Source organism: Phyllobates terribilis, unplaced genomic scaffold (genome assembly GCF_046119375.1).
Source record: "Phyllobates terribilis strain yellow unplaced genomic scaffold, ASM4611937v1 Scaffold_4__5_contigs__length_816908805, whole genome shotgun sequence".
Taxonomy (NCBI): Eukaryota; Metazoa; Chordata; class Amphibia; order Anura; family Dendrobatidae; genus Phyllobates; species Phyllobates terribilis.
The window spans coordinates 416,522,195-416,544,529 of NW_027362764.1; the positions used below are offsets into that span (position 1 = coordinate 416,522,195).

Consider the following 22,335-nt stretch of genomic DNA (forward strand, 5'->3'; position numbering starts at 1 on the left):
TGAACTTGCTCCAGTTTTTTTATGTCTTTTTAAAAGACAGATGAGGTCTGACCAAGGAGGAGTAGGGGAATAATTACTTCAGGTGATCTAGAAGAAAGCTGGAAAGCAATTCAAGCGCACATAGGGTTTTAAATGATAAACACTTGTATTTTAAAACAGTGATTGTACGCTCACCTTATAAAGTTGCAAATTGCAAAAATTTAAACAGCATATGCCGCCCGCTGCACAACCACGGATCAGACTGACCAAGTCGAAGAGTAAATGGATTCAGTGTGGATTTCTTTTTTGCGCTGCTGGCAAATACACGTGAAGAAAAAAGTGTTTGAGGTATGGAAATTCCGATGAAGGTTTTTTTAAATTATTTTTAGATTTGTAACCTTTAATAAAAAAAAACCTTTATCGGAATTTTCATACCTCAAGCACGTTTTTCTTCACGCGGATTTGCCAGCAGCGCAAAAAAGAAAACCACACTGAATCCATTTACTCTTCACATGATCTAGACTGTATGCTTCTCTTAATACATCCCAGAACTGTGTTTGCCTTTTTTGCTGCTGCATCACACTGTTGACTCATGTGCAGTCTTGGATCTGTTAGTATACCCAAGTCTTTTTCACATGGGCTGTTGCTTAGTTCTATTCCTCCCATTCTGTTATTTTCGTTTTTCTTGCCCAGATGTAGAATCTTGCATTTCTCCCTGTTACATTTCTCCCTGTCTCCCTTTAGTTCCTGTGAAGCACCTGATTGGTTAATAAACGTTTTGAATGTGGTTTTGAGCACTTTGGTGCAATTTTTAAAATGGTGTCACTGTTGGGTATTTTCTGGTATAAAGGCACCTCAAAGTCACTTCAAATGTGATGTTGTCCCTAAAAAAATGTATTTTGTAAATTTTGTTGGAAAAATGAAAAATTGCTGATTAACTTTTAACACTTCTAACTTCCTAACAAAAAAATGATGTTTCAAAAACTATGCTGATGTAGAGTAGACAGGTGGTAAATGTTATGTATTATCTATTTTGTTTGGTATACCAATTTGGCTAAGAACATAAAAAATATTTTTTTTTCTCAAATTTTTTATATTTTCATAAATAAACGCAAATCATATTGACCAAAATTTAGTACAAAATTAAGTACAACATGTCACAAAAAACAGTCTCAGAATCACTGGTCAGAATTGTAAAATATGGCCTGGTCAGGAAGGTGAAAACAGGCTAGGAGCTGAAGGGGTTAAAGCTAAATATATTGATTAATGTGAAAGGGTCAGAAAAATAAATTGAATTAAGAGTTTTTAAAATATTACCAAAAGTTTAATACCCAAAATTGAGGCTTATAAACTGCATACATAGGACCATTCAGTAACGGTCATAAAAGCCCAGTGAGAAGGGCAAAATGGATGGACTGCAGCTTTGACCCCAGGATTGTCCTGAGATAAAACAACAAATATTGCAGGTGCTCCGCTCATCATGTTTTTCTGCAACCACATCATCATGAGAGAAGCGGAGAAGTGTTTTTTTTTTTGCTGTGATTTGGACTTTTAATAATACTGTAATTTCTTGTTCCCACAGGTGCCTTTTTAGTGCCATATTTGTTTTTTATGATAATTGCTGGAATGCCACTTTTCTACATGGAATTGGCTATAGGACAATTCAACAGAGAAGGAGCTGCTGGAGTTTGGAAGATTTGTCCAATATTCAAGGGTAAATGTTTTACTTTAAAAGGGTTTTCCTACAAAAAATATTACTAATCATAACACAGAACAAAATAAATGATTTTGTCATTTAAATGTAATAAAAATAATGCATATGTTTTATGATAACCTGCAGTTGTGTCAGTGGTAGCACCCCTTAGATTTTTTTTCTGACTTCTAATTTCTGTGTCCGGCCACAGTACATAGTAATGGTAGCCATGCTCACGCATGTGCTGTTCATCTGTTTGGACAAGCTGTAGCTCAGCATGTTTACCCCCATGTAGTGATGCACCCACGTTATTCACATATTCTTTTTCTATACGAGTCAGAGGGGAAGCATAGTGTGCACAGTTGCATTGTCAACCCTCGACAAGATGAACATGGCCTGTCAGTTTTGAAGGCAATATCTTATTCTGAAAAGTTGGAACATTATTATCTAGATTAAAGGGGTTGTCGGGTGATAAAAGTGATAAGTCTGCAGTCACTATGTGTGACTTCAGACTTATGAATCCCCCCAGCGCAGGCACTGTGCACTGCGGAGATTCGCCGGTATGAGGGTAAGTATGCATTATAAATACCCCCGACTAGTGGGCTCGGCCTCGCTCTCCATACACTTGTATTGTGCGAGGCCGCGCCTTCTAGTCAGACACGCCCATTGTCCGGCATTGTAACTAGACATACAAGTGAATGGAGCAAGGCGATGCTGAATGGCTGGGTATGTATAACGCATACATAGCCTCCGGTCCCGGGTTTCATACCAGTGATCCCCCGCAGTGCACAGTGCCTGCGCTGGGGGGGATTCATAAGTTTGCAGTCACGCAGAGTGACTGCAGACTTGTCACTTTTGACCGGACAACCCCTTTAATACTTCCCATGTGAAAGGTTTCTTAAACGTGTTTTCCAACACATTTTAAAAATTGTCAAGACCTGCTAAAATACATGTCTCCATATTTTTACAAATGTATTATGAACATTAAAACTGTTTAGTAGATGCACAGAAGCAGTTGCCTGTGCTTACAGACATCTCCCATTTAGTGATGAGCGAGTATGGTCGGTTAACCCTTTCGCCGAGTATACTCAGCCGAGCACCGAGTATTTATAGCGTGCTCGGGCTTTAAGTTTTCGTCGCTCCGTGAATATGATTTGCAACTGTTTGACAGAGTTAATACATGTGAGGATTGCCTGTTTTTCCAGCATTCCTCACATGTATTAAATCTGTCAAACAGTCGCAAATCATGTTCACGGAGCGACGAAAACTTAAAGCCCGAGCACGCTATAAATACTCGGTGCTCGGCCGAGTATACTCGGCGAAAGGGTTAACCGAATATACTTGCTCATCACTACTTCCATTTACTCTGGCACCTCCTTCAGCTCCTGATACACACACTCCACATTAGGGCTCGCTCACACGAGCGCATAACTCTGACAAGTGCTATCCGATGTTTTATCGATTAGCACTCGGACCAGTGTTATACTATCGGGTAGTGCAGAGCTGTGTTTTTTTTCTACAGACTGAATCGGTCTGTGGAAAAGCTTGCATGCTGCAAGTAGCTTCGCAAATTGAATCTCACACACCCATTCAAGTCTGTGGGAGCGTGTAAAACATTGGACTGCACTCAGATGTCATATGAGGGCTGTACTGTCCTCACATGATAACATGGTGTGCAGTGAGACATGTAGCTAACCCCCCTGTCTTCTTTAAGAAAAGAAGCTGTGAAGTTGTAACCTTCTTTTATTGATTGCAGATTGTGACAGGAAAGGGTGAAACTATAAGATGTAATAACAGGGGTATTTCAGAACATATAACTGTAGAGAGCATAGATACAGATAGTCTGCAATACACAGTATAACATGAGGTAATAATACAAGGTGATGATTACCCATCTAATACATCAACATATTTGCAACAACACAGCATTGTAACACATAGATAGTGGCTTACCAACTATGCATGGAGCAGGCTGTTTACAAGGAGCACAAGATAGAAAACGAGTGATGTGTTTTCTCTTCAGGAGAATACAGGAACAATGGCTGCTGTTCTTTCACAGTGTCAAAACAACAAGACCAGAACGCAACAGGAACAATACCACAATGCCTTAGGAACTTCCCATAACACATTGCAAACTGAAACTAGAATGCATACACTAAGTCACCAACAGATGGTACTGTTACCAAATAATATAAATATATATAAAATACTATGAATATTATAAATATAAAATAAGTGTTCCATCTTCTCCACACCTGTGATACGATTCTTTCATGCGAGAGAATTAGATCACAGTAAACTGACATTCTGACCAGAGTTTGAACAATGTCATTACTATAATCGAGCCAATTCTCTCGCATGAGAGAATCATCAATTGTGTGACCATAACCTTAGTTGAAGAATCTTTAAGTACAGCCAATGTATGAGAGACATAAAAGATTACGTATCATACATTCAGCCATAAAGAATTTTGGTTACATCAGAAGTACAGAAGACTACAGAGCGGGCCTTACTTGTCTCACAGTGAAAATGAGGAAATGGTATAGTTTAGACAACAGAAATATACTGTAAATGAGGCATTTACTTGTTTTCAATGGTCTAAAAGTTTTTGGGTTTTGTAAAAAACACTTTAAAGCAGATCTATCACCAAATTTCACAGTAAATTAATAAATAAATCTTTTAATCCAGAGCTCTAGCTGGACTTATAAAATGCTAATTTTTATGTCAGGATTATACAGTCATTCTGACACGTATTTTCAAAATAAGTACACAAGCCTGATCAAGTCTAACAGATCATTATTGCACGAAGTTTGCTTTGTGATCTGGTGATAGATCCACTTTTAGTGATTAGAACCAAGAACCAAGACTATAGTACTGATAAAAAATCCACAAAATCGGACTTCTTGGGGAATCTAACAGTTATACACAATATGCTAGATTCTTTTAAACTAGACCATGGCTTTCAAAAATCTTTAAAAAATCTAACCTTGATGGAGAGTATTGTGAAATGTTGACTATATCGGGCAGAGGTCCCCAACCTGTAGCTTGTGGGCCCGTGGTGTGTGGCTCATGGCTGTCTGCCAGCTTGGTGTATTGGCACCAGATGTAGCAAACAGCTATTAAGAGTAGGTCTCTAGATCACGACTTGTGTGTGTAGCCCTGCACAGGAGAGCAGATCTGAATGGGGGTAAAATAGGAAACCCTGGATCTTGGCATACCGCCTTGGTGTGATTTCAGTGGAAAAACTTTGTGATTATTCTGGTACTAGGAGACTCTGGGTGTCACTACTGTGAGGGGGGCAGGAGCTGGACGTGGCTCGCAAGCCTCTCTCAGAGCTTAACATGGCTTGCGACCCTCTTTCACAGCTGAATGTGACTCTCAAGGTCAGAGAGGTTGGAGACCTCTGATATAGAGCAACAAAGACTAGAAATTATCCCAAGGAAAGTTTACAGGTAGATAGTATATATTCTTATAAGTACATATACACCATTAGAAAAATATCCAAATAGTGTAGTATAAATCAATAGTTTGGCATACGTGTAAATATGGAATGGGTAAAAAACATATTTTGTTTTGTTTTTTTCCTTTAGGTGTTGGCTATACGGTCATTCTCATATCATTATATGTGGGGTTTTTCTACAATGTCATCATCGCATGGGCCATATATTATCTATTCTCTTCATTCACATCAGAACTACCTTGGATCCACTGCAACAATTCATGGAATAGTGATAACTGCTCAGAAACAAAATATAACATTTTCAATGATTCTGGATTTTCCAACATCAATGACAGTTATAAAGTCTCACCTGCTGCTGAATATTTTGAGTAAGTATTTCTACCCCCTTCCCTACCAAAAATATGAGTTAATCTCTACTAAAATTCTTTATAAATCCCAACCTCATATGCCGTGGTATGTAGATGTAACAACTATAGTAACACTCCACTTTCAAAGAATCTTTGCTGTTATTATACTATTATAGACTAGCCACTATACACAGTAATGGTAGACATGCTCACAACATTCATTTACCAGATAGGTAGGTGTGAGACACCGGTCAAATCAAATATGAGTGGAACAGCAATCCAGATCTATGCATCTCCATGGTTAAAGACTAAAACAAAACCCTCATCCTACCTCTTATTAACCTACCAAATGTAATGAGGAAGTAAAAAGTTACTGGTATTGGGTGTAGGAGGCGCTGTGAAGCTAGTCACTAGCAATGGCAGCGAATTTGTGGACAGGGAACCACGAATGTCCGAGTTTGAACTAAGTCAAGGTAAAAATGTAAAGATATAAATTCGCGCTAATGGTAGTGAGATTGGAGAAAGAATGAGAGAGATGCTTGGTTAAAAGAATTTGACTTTTATTGAGATACACAGGCGATATAAAATTGCGTGTAAAATAAGGGAGTAGTTTAAAAATTGGTGTTAAGTATCACCAAGCTTAATATTGGTGTTAAGTATCACCAAGCTAAATACACACAATGGATAAAAAAGTATTAATAAATAATAAATAAAAAATAAGTAAATGGATAGTTGGATAGTGTCTTGCTTCTCAGGTTGTCAAGGTGCTCAATATGAGTGGTTGATTTTAGGAGACAGAGGAAAGTAGAGCCGCTGTACTTGATTGGTGGCTCCTTGTGGTAGGCGGAGTGAGGTTAAAGGTGAATTGTGGTGGTACCTGGGATGAAGACAAGCTGGTTAGGTTTTTTGGGGGTGAGTGGGTGACCAGTGGTCAGTGATATACCAATGGAGTTACCTGCTATTGATAAGGCAATCAGCAGGCTGTAGGTCCAGTGGTGATGTCGTCCTTGCAGTAGGTAGACGCTCACCTTTGATGGTATCTACGGGAAAAGGTAATTAAGGTTGTGGGATTGAGTGTTCGGTGTTTAGATGTTGGCCGAACTGTATATTGGTTTGCGACTTACCTGCTATTGGTGTGGCAATCAGCAGGTGGTGGATGATGTAGACGGTGTCTTGCTTGGACAGTGGTCCTGTATGGCTCTTTACAGAGATTGGTCTAGGAGAGACAAGTGGGATAATGCCCAGTTGTAGGAGCGATGGAGGGTAATTGGCTACCTGTAGGTAAGCTGTAGGGGGTACCTGTGAGGGTCCAGTAGTTAGAAGGTAAGCTCTGTGGTAGGTGTTACGGATTTGTTTTTTGTCCTATTTTAGGTAGATGCACCAGGAGGATCTGGATGCTTGTCCAGAGCGGTTCTGGAGGGAAGATTATTAATAGTAGCAGTAGTGGGGACTAATATCAAGGTTAGCACAGTAGTAACAGGGTTGACACACTAGGTGCCTAGAGTTACCTGCCAGGTAGGTTTGCAGGGGTGGTCCAGAGAGGTCTCAGGGATGTCTCAGGATAGTTAGGGTTTCTGATAGTAGTACCCGTTAGGTGGGTGCAATACGAGGGTCTGGCTGCAGCAGGACGCTCAGGCTATGCCAGAGGGTCGGCGTCTGTAAGCTAAGGTGGTAGTTGTATTAATATAGATGGAGTGGTCAGTGGTCACTATTGGCTGGCTGTATAGTATTGGCTAGGTACCTGTCTTGGTGTAGAATTCCAGAGAGGGGTGCAGCAGGAAGCTCTGGCTGACAAGTCTGTGTCAGATAGGACTAGCGATAGCTGTGCTGAAATTGTAGGGTTGAACTGCAGAGTCCGTCTGCAGGTTCTGTTGGGGAGAGATAAGAGGTATTGTATGGCTATAAGTCTGGCGGTTCCGGTGGGGCCGTGGCCCGATCCTACTTACAGTGAGTTGTCCAGCGGTGGTGTCAGAAGGTGTCAGGGATCCGGGGCGAGAGCGGAGTCCCGGCCGGTGACTGCCGCGTGCTCGCCTACTTCCGGGTTGCGGGAGGGAGAGGGAGGGAGGAGAAAGACGGCGCACTTCTCGTGGAAGGCGCCCGAGAGGAACAGCGTGACTCGGAGTCACGTGGTACGCAGCGTACGATAGTTATGGAGGCCTGATTGTGCCTCCTGGGCTGGGTCTAGGAGCAATCCGACGCGTTTCGACAGCTCCGGCTGTCTTCATCACTCCGAGTCACTCTGCTCCTCTCGCGCGCCTTCCACGAGAAGCGCGCCGTCTTTCTCCTCCCTCCCTCTCCCTCCCGCAACCCGGAAGTAGGCGAATACGCGGCAGTCACCGGCCAATAATATCGTCATATTATCCAGTTCAGGACCGGGCCATTTACCGCTCATCCTGACCAGGCATACTTTTAGTTGTTTTTCGTACATGTGGTTTGAGGCATTACTGTTTTTTTTACTGTTTTTTTTTGTTTTTTCATTGTATTTTTTGTAGAGATATGTGAATAAAGATGAATTTGTAGTACTTTGCATGGAATGCTTCTTTTTTCTCAGGAATACGTTTACTTATGAGAAATGTTTAGGAATTCATTACTGGAAGTGGCATATTTGATATGTGGACATTTTTTGAGATATCTAATGTGGTTTAATGAGCTGTATTTTTTATTCTCATAATTTTTGCATCTTTTTTCCATGACACATGGAGCTTAATTTTTACATCATTCTGTTTTTTTTTGCTTATATCTGGGGATACCAGTAGAAAAGTAAGGGAAATGAGGTCTCATTTGTTTAATTCTTATTTTTTTTCATGATCACAAAGGACCACTAAAATACCTTTAGAAATATGTTCCATATTCTGTAACAATTATTTTTAGATATTGAACACATTTTTTTTTACTGGGGCAGGACTAGTAACAGCTATTTGGATTGAGAATAGTATTTTTATCTATTTATTTTTTACGTGCTATTTTTTATTCATTTACTCACTCATTTATTTTTCATTTATTTTAGACATTGTGCCCACCATAAGGTCATAAAAGACCTTTGTGGTGGCATTACAATATTTAAAGATTTTTATTTTCATCCTATTTCCCTTGTAACTGGGGCTGGTTAATCAGCCAAAGTTACAAGTGAAATGAAGCCTGCTGGCTGCATAGCATAGCTGTTTGTGTCTCATTTGACCAAGGAGCTCCTGGTCCCATGCTACACACAGCAATCACACTGCATCCTATTCAGGGCTGCCACCAGGAATTTTAGGGCCCTATACTGGCAAAATCTTTGGGCCCCCTTGAGACTCCGCTCCGGCTCCACTCTAGCTCCGTCTCCACCCATAGAACCTTCCACAGTCCCACAGCCAACTCTTGGAAAAACTCCACTTCTGCACCACGTCCTCACCAATCACACATTAACAGTTCCCATCGAACATCATATCACATACATAGCCAACAGCTTTTGTTTTGGCCAAAAGTTTTTTTAAGTCGACACCACAAGGTAGACTCTTCTGGCTCGGCCCTACTCCACTCTTACCTATTAAACATTTCTTATAATACCCAATACTCTTTTTAGGTATATTTTTATTTATTTTTCTTTAAGAAAATGTGTCACATACATTTTTTTAAAATGACCAATAATACCACATACAAGGGACAAATACTGCCATACCATGACCGGACCACATGTTACCACCTGATAGTGACCAAATAATACCACATACATGGCACAAATACCACCACACCATGACCAGATCACATATTACCACACATAGTGACTGAATAATACCACATACAGGGGATAAATACCACCACACCATGACCAGACCACATATTACCGCCGCTTAGTGACCAAATAATCCAACATACAAGATTGAAATACCACCACACCATGACCAGATCACATATTTCCTATTACCACCAAATAGTGACTGAATACTACAATACTGATCATTAATAAAAAAACAAACAATACTAATATTACCATAAGTGTCATTATACACAGGAGCTTGTGACAGTGTTACTGGTATGATTTATGAGGGGAGGTATGTTTTGTTTTGTTGTTTTGCCAAGTAAGGCTGTGTTTATTTTGCTAGAGTGCAGATCTTTATGCTGTTAATAAAGCCAGCAAAGAAAACCCGGGTTCCTGAGTCTACTTCCGGAAGTGGCCAAGTCATCCTACCATGGGTGGTGTGAGAGTGCTGGCAAGATTCCAGGAACACGTGTACCTGCCACAGAGACCAGTGGATATCCTGGGTAAAGGCCGCCAGCCAACCAGAGCAATCCCTCGGGAAACCGGATATAGCCACTTCTCCGTACTGGAGTACCCAAAAGGGGGCGGGTTCACCACGGAAGGGGTCTAGAGCCACCACTGAGGGGTGTCCCACTCCCACTGAAGGTGCCACGAGGACTGTTGTTAAAGATATGGTCTGTTGGCGGTGTCACAACCCTGGACACGTAGCCGCCCGGTGTCATATGTAGAGATGAGCGTTGTTCTACTCGAACTGTTCGCTAATCTCAAATTCGAGCTGTTTTGGGCGGTGTTCGAGCCGGTCGGCGAACACGAACAATTTGAGAAAAATTCGGCTGTTCGAGGTTATGTTCGATAACTGTTCGTGCACCAAAATCATAATTGGATTTTTTCTCAGTAATGATGAAAATTAATGTTAATACGCAGTTTGAGTGTACAGCGGGGCGGGGGGAGGGGCAGGGGATGGATCTCTGCAGGAACAATGAAGATCTCCATTTTTTTTTCTCTTTCCCGCATTTGCAGTGGGGAGGTGCAATCTGTCAGCCTATCAGCAGCGCACACACGGAGCGAAGTGCTTTTTTTCACACAAGCAAGGGCATGTGTGATTGGCAGTGTATGTCACATGTCCTTGCCCTATAAGACCAAGCCATTTTCCCCGTCGCCACCATTTTCTCACTTCTGCAGCTGCGTGTTAGACGGCACCGCTGTTGCTGTGTGCGCTATACCTTGTTAATTTCAAGCCAATTTTCGCACAAATATACAGATAGCTTGGGAGTAGGGAATAGTTGTGATTGCAGTCCTTTTAAGGACTAGGTTACAGCATTTCCTACGACTTTTATCAGGCAGGTCTGTGCTCTTAAATAGATAGATTGTGTGAGTAAAGACTAATTGTAATTGGAGTCCTTTTCAGGACTAGGTTACATCAGTTCCTATCAGTTTTTGCCAGGCAGGTCTGTGCCAGTGCTGTGCAAGTTTTTTTCACAGCATTTGGCTGAATCTAGCAAAGCTAATCCTTTTTGGCCTATTGCAGAGTGTGTTAGTCAGTGGAGTAGCCTATCTGTGTTGCAAGATATACCACCTGTGTATAGAATACCAATTTTTTTACTGCACCTAGTGAAGTAAAATCTTTTGGGCATAGCATCATTCTATTAGTCCATCTATACTGACCTCCATCAGGTTGCAAACTGAATATAATTTTTTTCTGCATCTAGCTCTGAAAAAATATTTGGGCTTCTAGCAGTGTGTGGGACTTGGTCTATTAGTCCATCTATACTGACCTCCATCAGGTTGCAAATTAAAAATAATTTTTTTCTTCATTTAGCTCTGAAAAAATATTTGGGCTTCTAGCAGTGTGTGGGACTTGTTCTATTAGTCCTTCTATACTGACCTCCAGCAGGTTGCAAATTGAATATAATTTTTTTCTGCATCTAGCTCTGAAAAAATATTTGGGCTTCTAGCGGTGTGTGGGACTTGGTCTATTAGTCCATCTATACTGACCTCCATCAGGTTGCAAATTAAAAATAATTTTTTTCTGCATCTAGCTCTGAAAAAATATTTGGGCTTCTAGCAGTGTGTGGGACTTGGTCTATTAGTCCATCTATACTGACCTCCATCAGGTTGCAAATTAAAAATAATTTTTTTCTTCATTTATCTCTGAAAAAATATTTGGGCTTCTAGCAGCGTGTGGGACTTGTTCTATTAGTCCATCTATACTGACCTCCATCAGGTTGCAAATTAAAAATAATTTTTTTCTGCATCTAGCTCTGAAAAAATATTTGGGCTTCTAGCAGTGTGTGGGACTTGGTCTATTAGTCCATCTATACTGACCTCCATCAGGTTGCAAATTAAAAATAATTTTTTTCTGCATCTAGCTCTGAAAAAATATTTGGGCTTCTAGCAGTGTGTGGGACTTGGTCTATTAGTCCATCTATACTGACCTCCATCAGGTTGCAAATTGAATAAAAAAATTTTCTGCATCTAGCTCTGAAAAAATATTTGGGCTTCTAGCGGTGTGTGGGACTTGGTCTATTAGTCCATCTATACTGACCTCCATCAGGTTGCAAATTAAAAATAATTTTTTTCTGCATCTAGCTCTGAAAAAATATTTGGGCTTCTAGCAGTGTGTGGGACTTGGTCTATTAGTCCATCTATACTGACCTCCATCAGGTTGCAAATTAAAAATAATTTTTTTCTTCATTTAGCTCTGAAAAAATATTTGGGCTTCTAGCAGTGTGTGGGACTTGTTCTATTAGTCCTTCTATACTGACGTCCAGCAGGTTGCAAATTGAATATAATTTTTTTCTGCATCTAGCTCTGAAAAAATATTTGGGCTTCTAGCGGTGTGTTGGACTTGGTCTATTAGTCCATCTATACTGACCTCCATCAGGTTGCAAATTAAAAATAATTTTTTTCTGCATCTAGCTCTGAAAAAATATTTGGGCTTCTAGCAGTGTGTGGGACTTGGTCTATTAGTCCATCTATACTGACCTCCATCAGGTTGCAAATTAAAAATAATTTTTTTCTGCATCTAGCTCTGAAAAAATATTTGGGCTTCTAGCAGTGTGTGGGACTTGGTCTATTAGTCCATCTATACTGACCTCCATCAGGTTGCAAATTAAAAATAATTTTTTTCTGCATCTAACCCAGCCAATAGTTTTGGCCTAATACCACAGTTTGGCCACTCAGCTCTGCTCGGTTACCATCCATTGTTTTTTTGTGCAAACAACTCCAGAGTTGTGAATTAGTTAACCACCAAAATGAGTGGAAAAAGGCCTGCTGCTGGTGGAAAGGGGAATAGGCGTGTTGGGAAGGGGAAAAAAGGTTGTGTCCGTGGGGTAGGTGCAGAAGAAAGACCATCTTCCAGCCAAACTAAAATGTCTACTTCTTTTAGCGGACAATGTGATAAGATCCCTTTCTTACGGCCACGCCAATCGCTACAAATTCCAGATGAGGCACAAAAACAGCAGGTGCTTCAACGGATATCAAGTGCTCCTTTAAGTGGGCTCTCCTCCACATCAACTTCAACATCACAAATACTCCAGTCCTCAAAGGTGTCACCCAAATCGCACTTGCTTCCTCACAGCTCCCAAATCTCCAGCTGCCCGTCTGAGTATGAGGTAGAACAGATGGTTGAGTCTGCAGAGCTGTTTACTCATACTATAGCCTGGGAATCAGAGGTCGACTCCAGCGCTTCTGTGAATCCAGACGAGGAAATGATCTGCACTGATGCCCAGAATCTTTATGAGTCGGATCCAGGACCAGACGCAGAAGGTTCTGACCATAATGTAGACCCTCATTCCCAAACTGTAACTCCTGTTGGTGGAGACAATGAGGAAGACGATGATAAGACTCAAATACCTGATTGGAGCGACAACTTTAGTTTTTTGTCAGGGCAGGAACAGGTTGGCTCTGAGGACGACGGGTGTGATAACGCACAGGGTGATGATGATGAGGTCGGAGATCCCACTTACTGTCAACCCACAGTCAGCCAAGAGATGAGGTCAGCAGAGGAGGTGGAGGAAGATGCTAGTGACGACGAGGTCAGGTTGCGCCTTCCTGGACAGAGACGTAGTACTGGAAGCACGTCAACAACTGCATCCTCAAACACAACTCTGCCTCTCACCACAAGTCGTGGTGGCTCTTCAGGTCGCATGGGTGCTAAGCCTTGCATAGCCTGGGCATTTTTTCAGATCGATAAAGATGACCCAACTCGTGTTATCTGTAACATTTGTCAGCAAAAGCTAAGTAGAGGCCAAAAAATACATAGTTTGAGTACTTCATGCATGAACCGGCACATGGACATGAAGCATAAGTTGCAGTGGGAAGCTCAGTGTGCTACAATGCGGTCTAGCCGGCCGGGCCAACCACCGTCTGCCATATCTTGTGCATCCGCGGCCTCTTCATCCTCTGTGACTGGGGGGACAGCAGTCACACCTGTTTTGGGGCGCAGACCTGCCACCTCTTTACCCGCAACAGCCAGCGTGATTGGCAGGTCATCATTTTCTTTGGAGGTGGTAACACCAGCTGGTCTTGAGCGCTGTCCGACATCGATAGCACCACCTTTGGATCAAGGCAACCTAACATGTCCGCCTGCATCTTCCTCACAGACCGGCAGTTTGCCGGGGACACCCTTATCAACCCCGTCTAAGCACAATAGCCAGCCCTCGGTCCCTCAGATGTGGACAAGTAAAAGACCATTTCCTCCTAGCCATGAGAAAGCTAAGAGGTTGAATTTCACCATCTGCAAGCTCTTGGCTACAGAAATGCTGCCTTTCCGCCTGGTGGACACAGAGGATTTTCGAGACCTTATGTCCGTCGCAGTGCCCCAGTACCAGATGCCCAGTCGGCACTACTTCTCAAAGAAAGGTGTGCCTGCGCTCCACCAGCATGTCGCACACAACATCACCGCTTCTTTGAGAAACTCTGTGTGTGACAGGGTGCATTTCACCACAGACACTTGGACGAGTAGGCATGGACAGGGGCGTTACATGTCGCTGACTGGGCACTGGGTAACTATGGTGACAGCAGGACAAGGGGCTGCTGTCCAAGTCTTGCCGTCCCCACGAGTTGTGCGTCAATCCTCTTTATGTCATTTTTCCTCCACTGCTTCTGCCTCCTCAACCTCCTCTCGGTCTTCCACCTGCACCCAAAGCCTGTCTGGTCATGCCACAAGCTTTCTAACTGCGCAGAAGGGATCCTGCACACCTCCTTACTATGCTGGCAGTAGGGCTCAACGTCATCAGGCGGTTTTTACATTGAAATGTCTGGGAAATGTGAGTCACACAGACAGCTGAGGAGTTGTGGTCAGCTCTGGAGAACCAATTTCATGAATGGTTGTCTCCACTGGACCTGAAACCAGGGAAGGCCGTGTGCGACAATGCTGCAAACCTGGGTGCGGCCCTTTGCCGGGGCAATGTCACACACGTGCCTTGTATGGCTCACGTGTTGAACCTGGTTGTCCAGCAATTTTTAGCCCACTATCCCAGACTAGATGGCCTTCTGCAGAGGGCACGGTCGCTGTGTGCTCACTTCCGCCGTTCGCATCCCGCAGCTCAGCGACTTACATCTCTACAGAAGTCGTTGGGCCTGCCACTTCACCGGCTAAAATGCGATGTGCCTACCCGGTGGAATTCAACTCTGCACATGTTGCAGCGACTGTGGCAGCACCGACAAGCCCTGGTGCAATACGTTCTGACGTATAGCCTGGGCCAACGAGATTCAGAGGTGGGGCAAATCACGCTGGAGGAGTGGTCTCAGATCAGGGACCTATGCACCCTTCTGCACAGTTTTGAAATGGCGACGAAGATGTTTAGTGCTGACGATGCCATTATCAGCATGACTATTCCGGTGATTTACATGCTGGAGCACATGTTAAACAGAATTCGGAGTCAGGTGGTGGCACAAGAGGAGGTGGAGGAAGTAGAGGAGGAGGAGTTGTATGCGGAAGGGCTAACATCTGCAAGGTCCAGACGGTCGGCAGCACCAGGGCGGCAGGCATGTGAGGGTGGGGGAGATGATTTTACCAGGGCGCATGGTAGCAGCCAAACTAGTGAGGAAGGTGCAGGAGCCCAGGAAGAAGTGGAGGACGAACTGATGGAAGACTCATCAGATGAGGGAGACCTTGATCACATTTCTGTTGTGCGAGGTTGGGGGGAGAGGACAGAGGAAGGAAGCATGATTGTTACCTCGCCACCAACACAACAGGGACTTGGTGCTCCTGGATGCGCAACACACATGAGTGCCTTCTTGCTGCACTACCTGCAACATGACCCTCGAATTGTGAGAATTAGAAATAATCATGACTACTGGGTTGCCACACTGTTAGATCCCCGGTACAAAAGTAAATTTGCAGAAATTATTCCTGCCATAGAAAGGGATGCACGCATGCAGGAGTATCAGCAGAGACTGTTGCAGAATCTTACATGTGCTTTTCCACAAAATACCAGTGGTGCACGTAGTGAATCTCACAGTTCCAACTTGCCAACCGTGGGACCGTCAAGTGTTCAGCACTCAAACCGTAACAGAACCACAGTATCTGCTGGTAACATCAATTTTGCGGAATCATTTCACCACTTTTTTAGCCCATCCTTTGCAAGGCCACAGGAGACAAGAAGTCTGACACATAGTCAACGCCTAGAGACGATGGTACAGGAGTATCTCCAAGTAAACATTGAAGCCACGACTGTGTCACTGGACCCTTGCTCTTTTTGGGCTTCCAATCTGGATAAATGGCCGGAGCTAGCCACTTACGCCTTGGAGATCTTGTCATGCCCCGCAGCCAGCGTTCTGTCTGAACGTGTGTTCAGCGCTGCTGGTGGTGTGCTGACAGATAAGCGCACGCGGCTCTCCACTGATAATGTAGACAGACTCACGTTCATAAAGATGAACAAATCATGGATCCGAAACGACTTTTCTACCCCTGTGTCATCCTGGGGAGAGTAAAAGCTTGATGATTGGTTAAAATCACCCTACCAACCGTTTTAAGCTTTCAAATTACTAATCATGTTTATCTGTATCTTGACTGGAAAATAATTTGGGCTTTGTAGCAGTGTGCAGCACTGATCCTATTAGGCCATCTATAATAAGCTTCACCAGATTTAAAATTAAAAATAATTTTTAGCTGCATCTAGCCCGGAAAATAATTTTGGGGCTCCGAGATGCGCAAGACACATAAGTGCCTTCTTGCTGCACTACCTGCAGCATGACCCTCATATTGTCAGAATTCGAAGTAATCATGACTACTGGGTTGCCACACTCTTAGATCCCCCAAACTTTTCGATCAACCTTTTCATTTTAATAAAGACCAAAAAAATGGTCATTTTTGAAATTATAAGCATTAGCAGGTTGTTAGAAACTGAAATCAAACAGTTTTCAACTCAAAACTTTATTCTAGGTGATGTTACATTTTCACATAGGACCCCTTGTTCGAAAGGAGCTTCTGAACTCTCTCGTCCATTGAATTTGTCAGGTTTTGGATGGTTTCTGCTTCAATTGTTTTGCATGAGGACAGAATACCCTCCCAGAGCTGTTGCTTAGATGTGAACTGCCTCCCGCCATCATAGACACTCCTTTTAATGATGCTCCAAAGGTTCTGAATGGGGTAGAGGTCAGGGGAGCATGGGGGTCACACCATAAGTTTGTCCCCTTTTATGCCCATATCAGCCAGAGATGCAGATGTTTTATGTGCAGCATGAGATGGTGCATTATCATGCAGAAAAATGATCTTGCTGTGAAATACACGGTTCTTCTTCTTCAACCATGGCAGGAAGTGCTGTTTGAGAAAATCCACATACATTATGGAGTTCATCTTTAGCGCCTTCAGGGATCCTAAAGGGGCCGACAATCTCTCTCCCCATGATTCCAGCCCAAAACATTACTCCACCTCCTCCTTGTTGGCGCTGTAGCCGTGTTTGCGTGGGGTGTCCATCAACCAGCCATCCTCCACTCCATTCATCTGGACCATCGAGGGCTGCACGGCACTCATCCGTGAACAAAACAGTTTTGAAATCAGTCTTCATGTAATGTTTGGCCCACTGGAGCCGTTTCTGCTTGTGTGAAGTGGATAGAGGAGGTCGACAGGATGGCGTATGCACAGCTGCAAACCTCTGAAGGACCCTGCATCTTGTTGTTCGGGGGACGTTGGAGGCACAAGCAGCTTCAAAAACTTGTCTGCTGCTATGACAAGGCTTTTTTGCCGCTGCTCTTTCAACCTGACGTAATTGCCTGTAGGAAAGAGTCCTCAATTTGCCCTTATCAGCACGCATACGTGTGTACTGTGAATCAGCTACATACTTCTTGATTGCCAAGACACTTCATCCTGATCATCGCACAATGTTGATTGTAGTCATGCCTTGACCTAAACACTCCACAATTTGTTGCTTCTCAGCAGCCGACACATCCTTTTTCTTTCCCATTTTGGCAGAAAATGTAGGCTGCTTAATAATGTGAGAGAGCCTTCTTAAGTAGTCTGGCCTTTCATTGGACACACCTGCCAAACTAATTAGCACAGGTGTCTGCAATTGCTTACAGTGATATAAAGAGCCCTGACACACATCACCATCAATGAGTTTAACTGACAAACAAACAAATTCTTCCCTTATCACTCCTAAACACTTTTTGCATAATAATTTGGAACGCGGTGTACATGTGCTTTTCCACAAAACACCAGTGGTTCACGTAGTGAATCTTACAGTTCTAACTTGCCAACCGTGGTCTGTATGGAATTGTTCAATAAAGGGCCCAAAATTAAGATAACATAGATGGGAGAGGTCTCTATGAATAGGAATTCCTAAGTATTTGATACCCTGTGAGGGCCAGGCAAAGGGAAAGTTGGACTGGATGGAATCCTATATGGATTTAGGGAGGGAGACATCGAGGGCCTCAGACTTCGCTGCATTGATTTTAAAATTTTACCATGTAACAAAGTGATCTATTTCAGCCATAACAGCAGGGATGGATATATGTGATTGAGTGATATATACTAGGACATCATCAGCAAATAGAGAGCACTTGTACTCGGTGCCTCCCACCTCAATCCACCTAATATTGGGGTTATGGCGAATTGATGAGAGCAGGTGCTCCGTCACTAGGATGTATAAGAGAGGGGACAGAGGACATCCCTGCCTTGTCCCATTGGTGATTGTGAAAGGTGATGAAAATGTTCTGACGCACCCCCTGGGCCTTGGGACACCCGGAGCCGGACCCTTTTTGGTGGATGCTGGTGGTTGTAGTCTTCGTGGCGGCGATCCGGTTCCGTGGCTCAGGGCGGTCAAACCAGTGGCGGAACTATTTATGTGGTTTTGATGTTTAAATGTCCGACTACGCCACCCGTGGATTGCGGTCAGAGTGAACCGCCGCTACAGGGCAGACCGCTAAGGCTGGTGTTGTGGGTGCAGCAGAGCGTAGCATAACTCCCCACGGGAGGAGTATAGCCTCAGGGCAGTGTATGCGGAGGATGGGGGTGATGGTGCAGGGCAGCAGCAGTAACGACACGGAGTCAGTGATGCAGTTCAGGGCCTTTACTCACAGTTCTTATTATCCAGACCACGTCTGCAGGTAACGGCTGCCCACGTCGTACTGTGCTCACCAGGTGAGGGGCTCAGACAACTCCCAGATAACTTTGGAGCGCTTCACAGGACCCCCTTTGTGTGTCCTTTGTCTGGCCTTTCTTACCAACACTTCTGTCCGGCTGCCTCGGGCCTCCTCTTGGTAAACTTGGCGCCAGTTTCCCTGACCCTATGTGGTGCCTTCCTAGCGGGTGGAGCAAGGGGCTGCGCCACATAAAATGTCAGAGCCTCCGGTTTCTAGCTGAGGGTCGTTTCCTGCCTCCACTAGTTCGGGGACCGGTCTCCCCCTTTGGCCTGACCCCTCCACGCAGGTGGATTCGGGCGTGCGGTGGCGACTCGCCCGTCCGCACCCCTGGGATCCCTTCATTCCTCGTTCCTGGAGCCTTCTCCGCTCCTCTTCCTTCCTTCTCCCTCTTGCAGGCCTGGGCCTCTGTTACTAGGCCCGCCTCCGGAGCAGAGCTCATGCAGAGCCCCTGCTCCCTGCCACTTCTGCTCAGACTTCTCTGCACTGAACTAAGATGGTGCCCACCTTTTATACTCCCTTCTCAATGCACCCAGGAACTGCTTCCTCCCTGCTCCTGCACTGCAGGGTTCCCCTTCCTCAGTGTTCCCTCCCCCCACTCCAGCCAGGGACAGGGACTGTCGTGCCCATCTCAGGGGCATATTGGTCGCCCTGCCCCACGGCAATGTGGTGTAATGCATGCAGGTGTCGGGTCCTGATCCACACTCCATCCTTATCTGAGAGTGAGATATCACACCTCTGGGTGAGGTGCAATACGTCTGTAGCAACCGAGCCCTCGGTGCTACAGTTCCATTTATCTTCAGCCTAGGTGACGTATTGTGATACAGGGCCGTGATTTTGGCTATAAAAGGGTCCCCTAGACCCCTACCCCAAGCTTTTTAAGAGAATCATATATGGCGTGCCAGGAGACTCTATGGAATGCTTTCTCAGCATCCAACGAGAGTATCTACTTACAAATTTTTAACTGCATCTAGCCCAGGAAATACTTTGTGCCTAGTAGCAGTGTCTGCTAGTCAGCGGATTATCCCGGCTGTTAAGCAAGCTACACCACCTGTAGTTTGGACACTTAATTTTTTCAAAGGAAATGCTTCGTGACCACGGGATACTTAGTGAAGAGCATCAGGAGGCACCCCAAGGCATAGGGGCTGGGACTGGCACTAGGATGCCTTGCGGTGGACAGCCGAGCTCGATCCTTATAAAAGCTTTTTAACTGCAGCAGCTTTAGTGGACGCTACTGGAGCTGGAATTACGCGGCTGCTGGCATGAGACTTGCCCTCCAATAGATCCTTGTAAATGGATTTAAAGTGTATTCATTCAAATTAGAGGGACAATTTAAATTAAAAAGCTTAGAGCTGCCTCCACCACAGGGGGGCTCTCTCGACCCACCAGCGGACAGGCACCAGTATTGGGAGAGGGGGGCTGGCCGTCAGGGTTCACCGCGGCTCTGGCACAAACCCGGCGACACGGAGGTGGCACGGGCAGGAGCGGACTGGCCGTCTCGGCTTCTCACTTTTTGGATTTTAGAAGGGCATGACATGCCTATATCTGTGTCTCCCCCTCCTTTTACTCCTCCACCTCTTTTCTTTTCGCATGACTATATGTACTTGTCACTTTTCCATGTGTTAGTTGTGTCTTCTGAGCAGTTTGTCAGCTTTTGGACACCTTTGAAGGTGTTTTCTTTGTGTTTCTATGTGTTTTTGTTTGCCTGCCATTGGTTTTAACGGTGTTCGAAGGTGTTCGACGAACAGTTCGACGAACAGTTCGGCAAACACACGGGTGTTCGACGAACCGAACCGAACTCGAACACTACGGGGGTGGCTCAACACTAGTCATATGTCCTCTGAACCCATGGACTGCAGCCTAGGAAGACGGGGTTCCCATTATGCTTATCCAGCCTGCAGTGTGGACTGTCGACCCGGCGAGGGGCCGCAGGCATGTGTCGTATCCATTAATGGAGTAAAGGTGCTTGGACTGTTGGACTCTGGGAGTCTGGTGACCTTAATCAGAGCTACCATTCCCCACCAGTTGATCCCTTCCAAAACTGTGGGCGTTCAGTGCATCCATGGTGACGCCAAGGACTATCCAGTGGCCACAGTGACAGTGGGAAAAGACTGTGATGCTCAGTCCCTTGAGGTCGGGGTGGTTAATGACCTGATACATCCCATCATACTGGGTCATGATTTTTCTTTATTTTGGGAATTGTGGGGGAATGGAACCGGACTAAGTAGCATGGGGAAAAGCCAAGTCCCTGCCGAAGAACCCCCGACAAAGTCTCAAGTGGATGAGTTTCCACTGTGCGTCCTTGCTGGCGATGAGGGCAAGACGGTGACCGAGGAGGCCAACCTCCCTGAGTATGAGGTGTCTGGAGAAAAATTTGGGACTGCTCAAGTTCGGAACCTGACCTTAAAGGGGGCATTTGACCAGGTTACTGCATGTAATGGGGTTGCCCAAGAGCCGGGGGCTGATACCAGGTTCCCCCACTTTGAAGTTTACGGGGAGTTGCTATATCGGCTGGCTAAACTAAGGGGCAGTGAGACAGTGGAACAGCTGTTAGTGCAGGGACCATACCGATGGAGGGTACTGGATATGGCACACTCACATAATCTGGGGGGACACCTAGGGTTGGAAAAAACTAAGGAGAGAATAGTGAGGATGTTTTCTTGGCCAGGATGTTACCGGGAGATCTTAAACTAGTGTAGGCCCTGCCCCACCTGGATCATAATCGCGACCTCGTCCCTCTTCTGTAGCCACTTACTTCCACTACCTGTGATAGAAGTTCCCTTTGAGAGGATTGCCATGGACCTCGTGGGCTCCTTAGTTAAATTGGCCCAGGGCCACCAATATATCTTGGTCATCATGGGCTATGCGAACCAGTACCCTGAAGCGGTACCTTTAAGGAATTCGTCCAGTAGGAGCATAGGTTGGAAACTTGGTCACATCTTTGTCAGGACCGGCCTGCCGAAGGAAATCCTGATGGATCAAGGAACCCCATTCATGAGCAAGGTGATGAAAGAGCTATGTAAAGTGCTTCGAATTACCCTGCTGCGAAACTTTGTTTACCATTCGCAGACCGATGGCCTGGTGGAGCACTTTAATGAGACTCTGAAAGCAATGCTCAAAAAGGTTGTCGAGAAGGATGGTCGAGACTGGGACTACCTGCTCCTGTTTCTACTGTTTTCCATCAGGCAAGTTCCCCAAGCCTCCACTGGCTTCTCTCCATTTGAGCTTCTATATGGCCGGCATCCAAAGGGTCTCCTAGATATTGCCAAGGAAACCTTGGAGGCCGAGGTCACCCCCCACCGGAGCATCATCGAACATGTCACCCAGTTACAGGAGAGAATGGCAAAAGTGATGCCCATCTTGAAGGAACATCTCCTCCGGGCGCAGGAAGCCCAGGCGAGGGTGTATAACTGATTGGCAAGGCTGAGACAGTTCAAGCCTGGGGGTTGCTTTCTGGTTCTCATTCCCACTGTCGAAAGTAAATTCCTGGCCAAATGGCAAGGCACATATGAGGTGGTGGAGAAACTCGGTG

The 22,335-nt window shown here is 44.8% G+C and overlaps 1 protein-coding gene across 1 annotated transcript in view; it reads left to right on the forward strand.

The window, feature by feature from the left end:
• The window catches only part of SLC6A3 (solute carrier family 6 member 3), a 312,104-nt gene that overhangs the window by 51,146 nt on the left and 238,623 nt on the right, over positions 1-22,335 (forward strand). The window contains exons 3-4 of the mRNA XM_073678618.1: positions 1,562-1,693; positions 5,263-5,500. Of these exons, the coding sequence (XP_073534719.1) occupies positions 1,562-1,693; positions 5,263-5,500 (370 nt within the window). The remainder of the gene's footprint in view (positions 1-1,561; positions 1,694-5,262; positions 5,501-22,335) is intronic.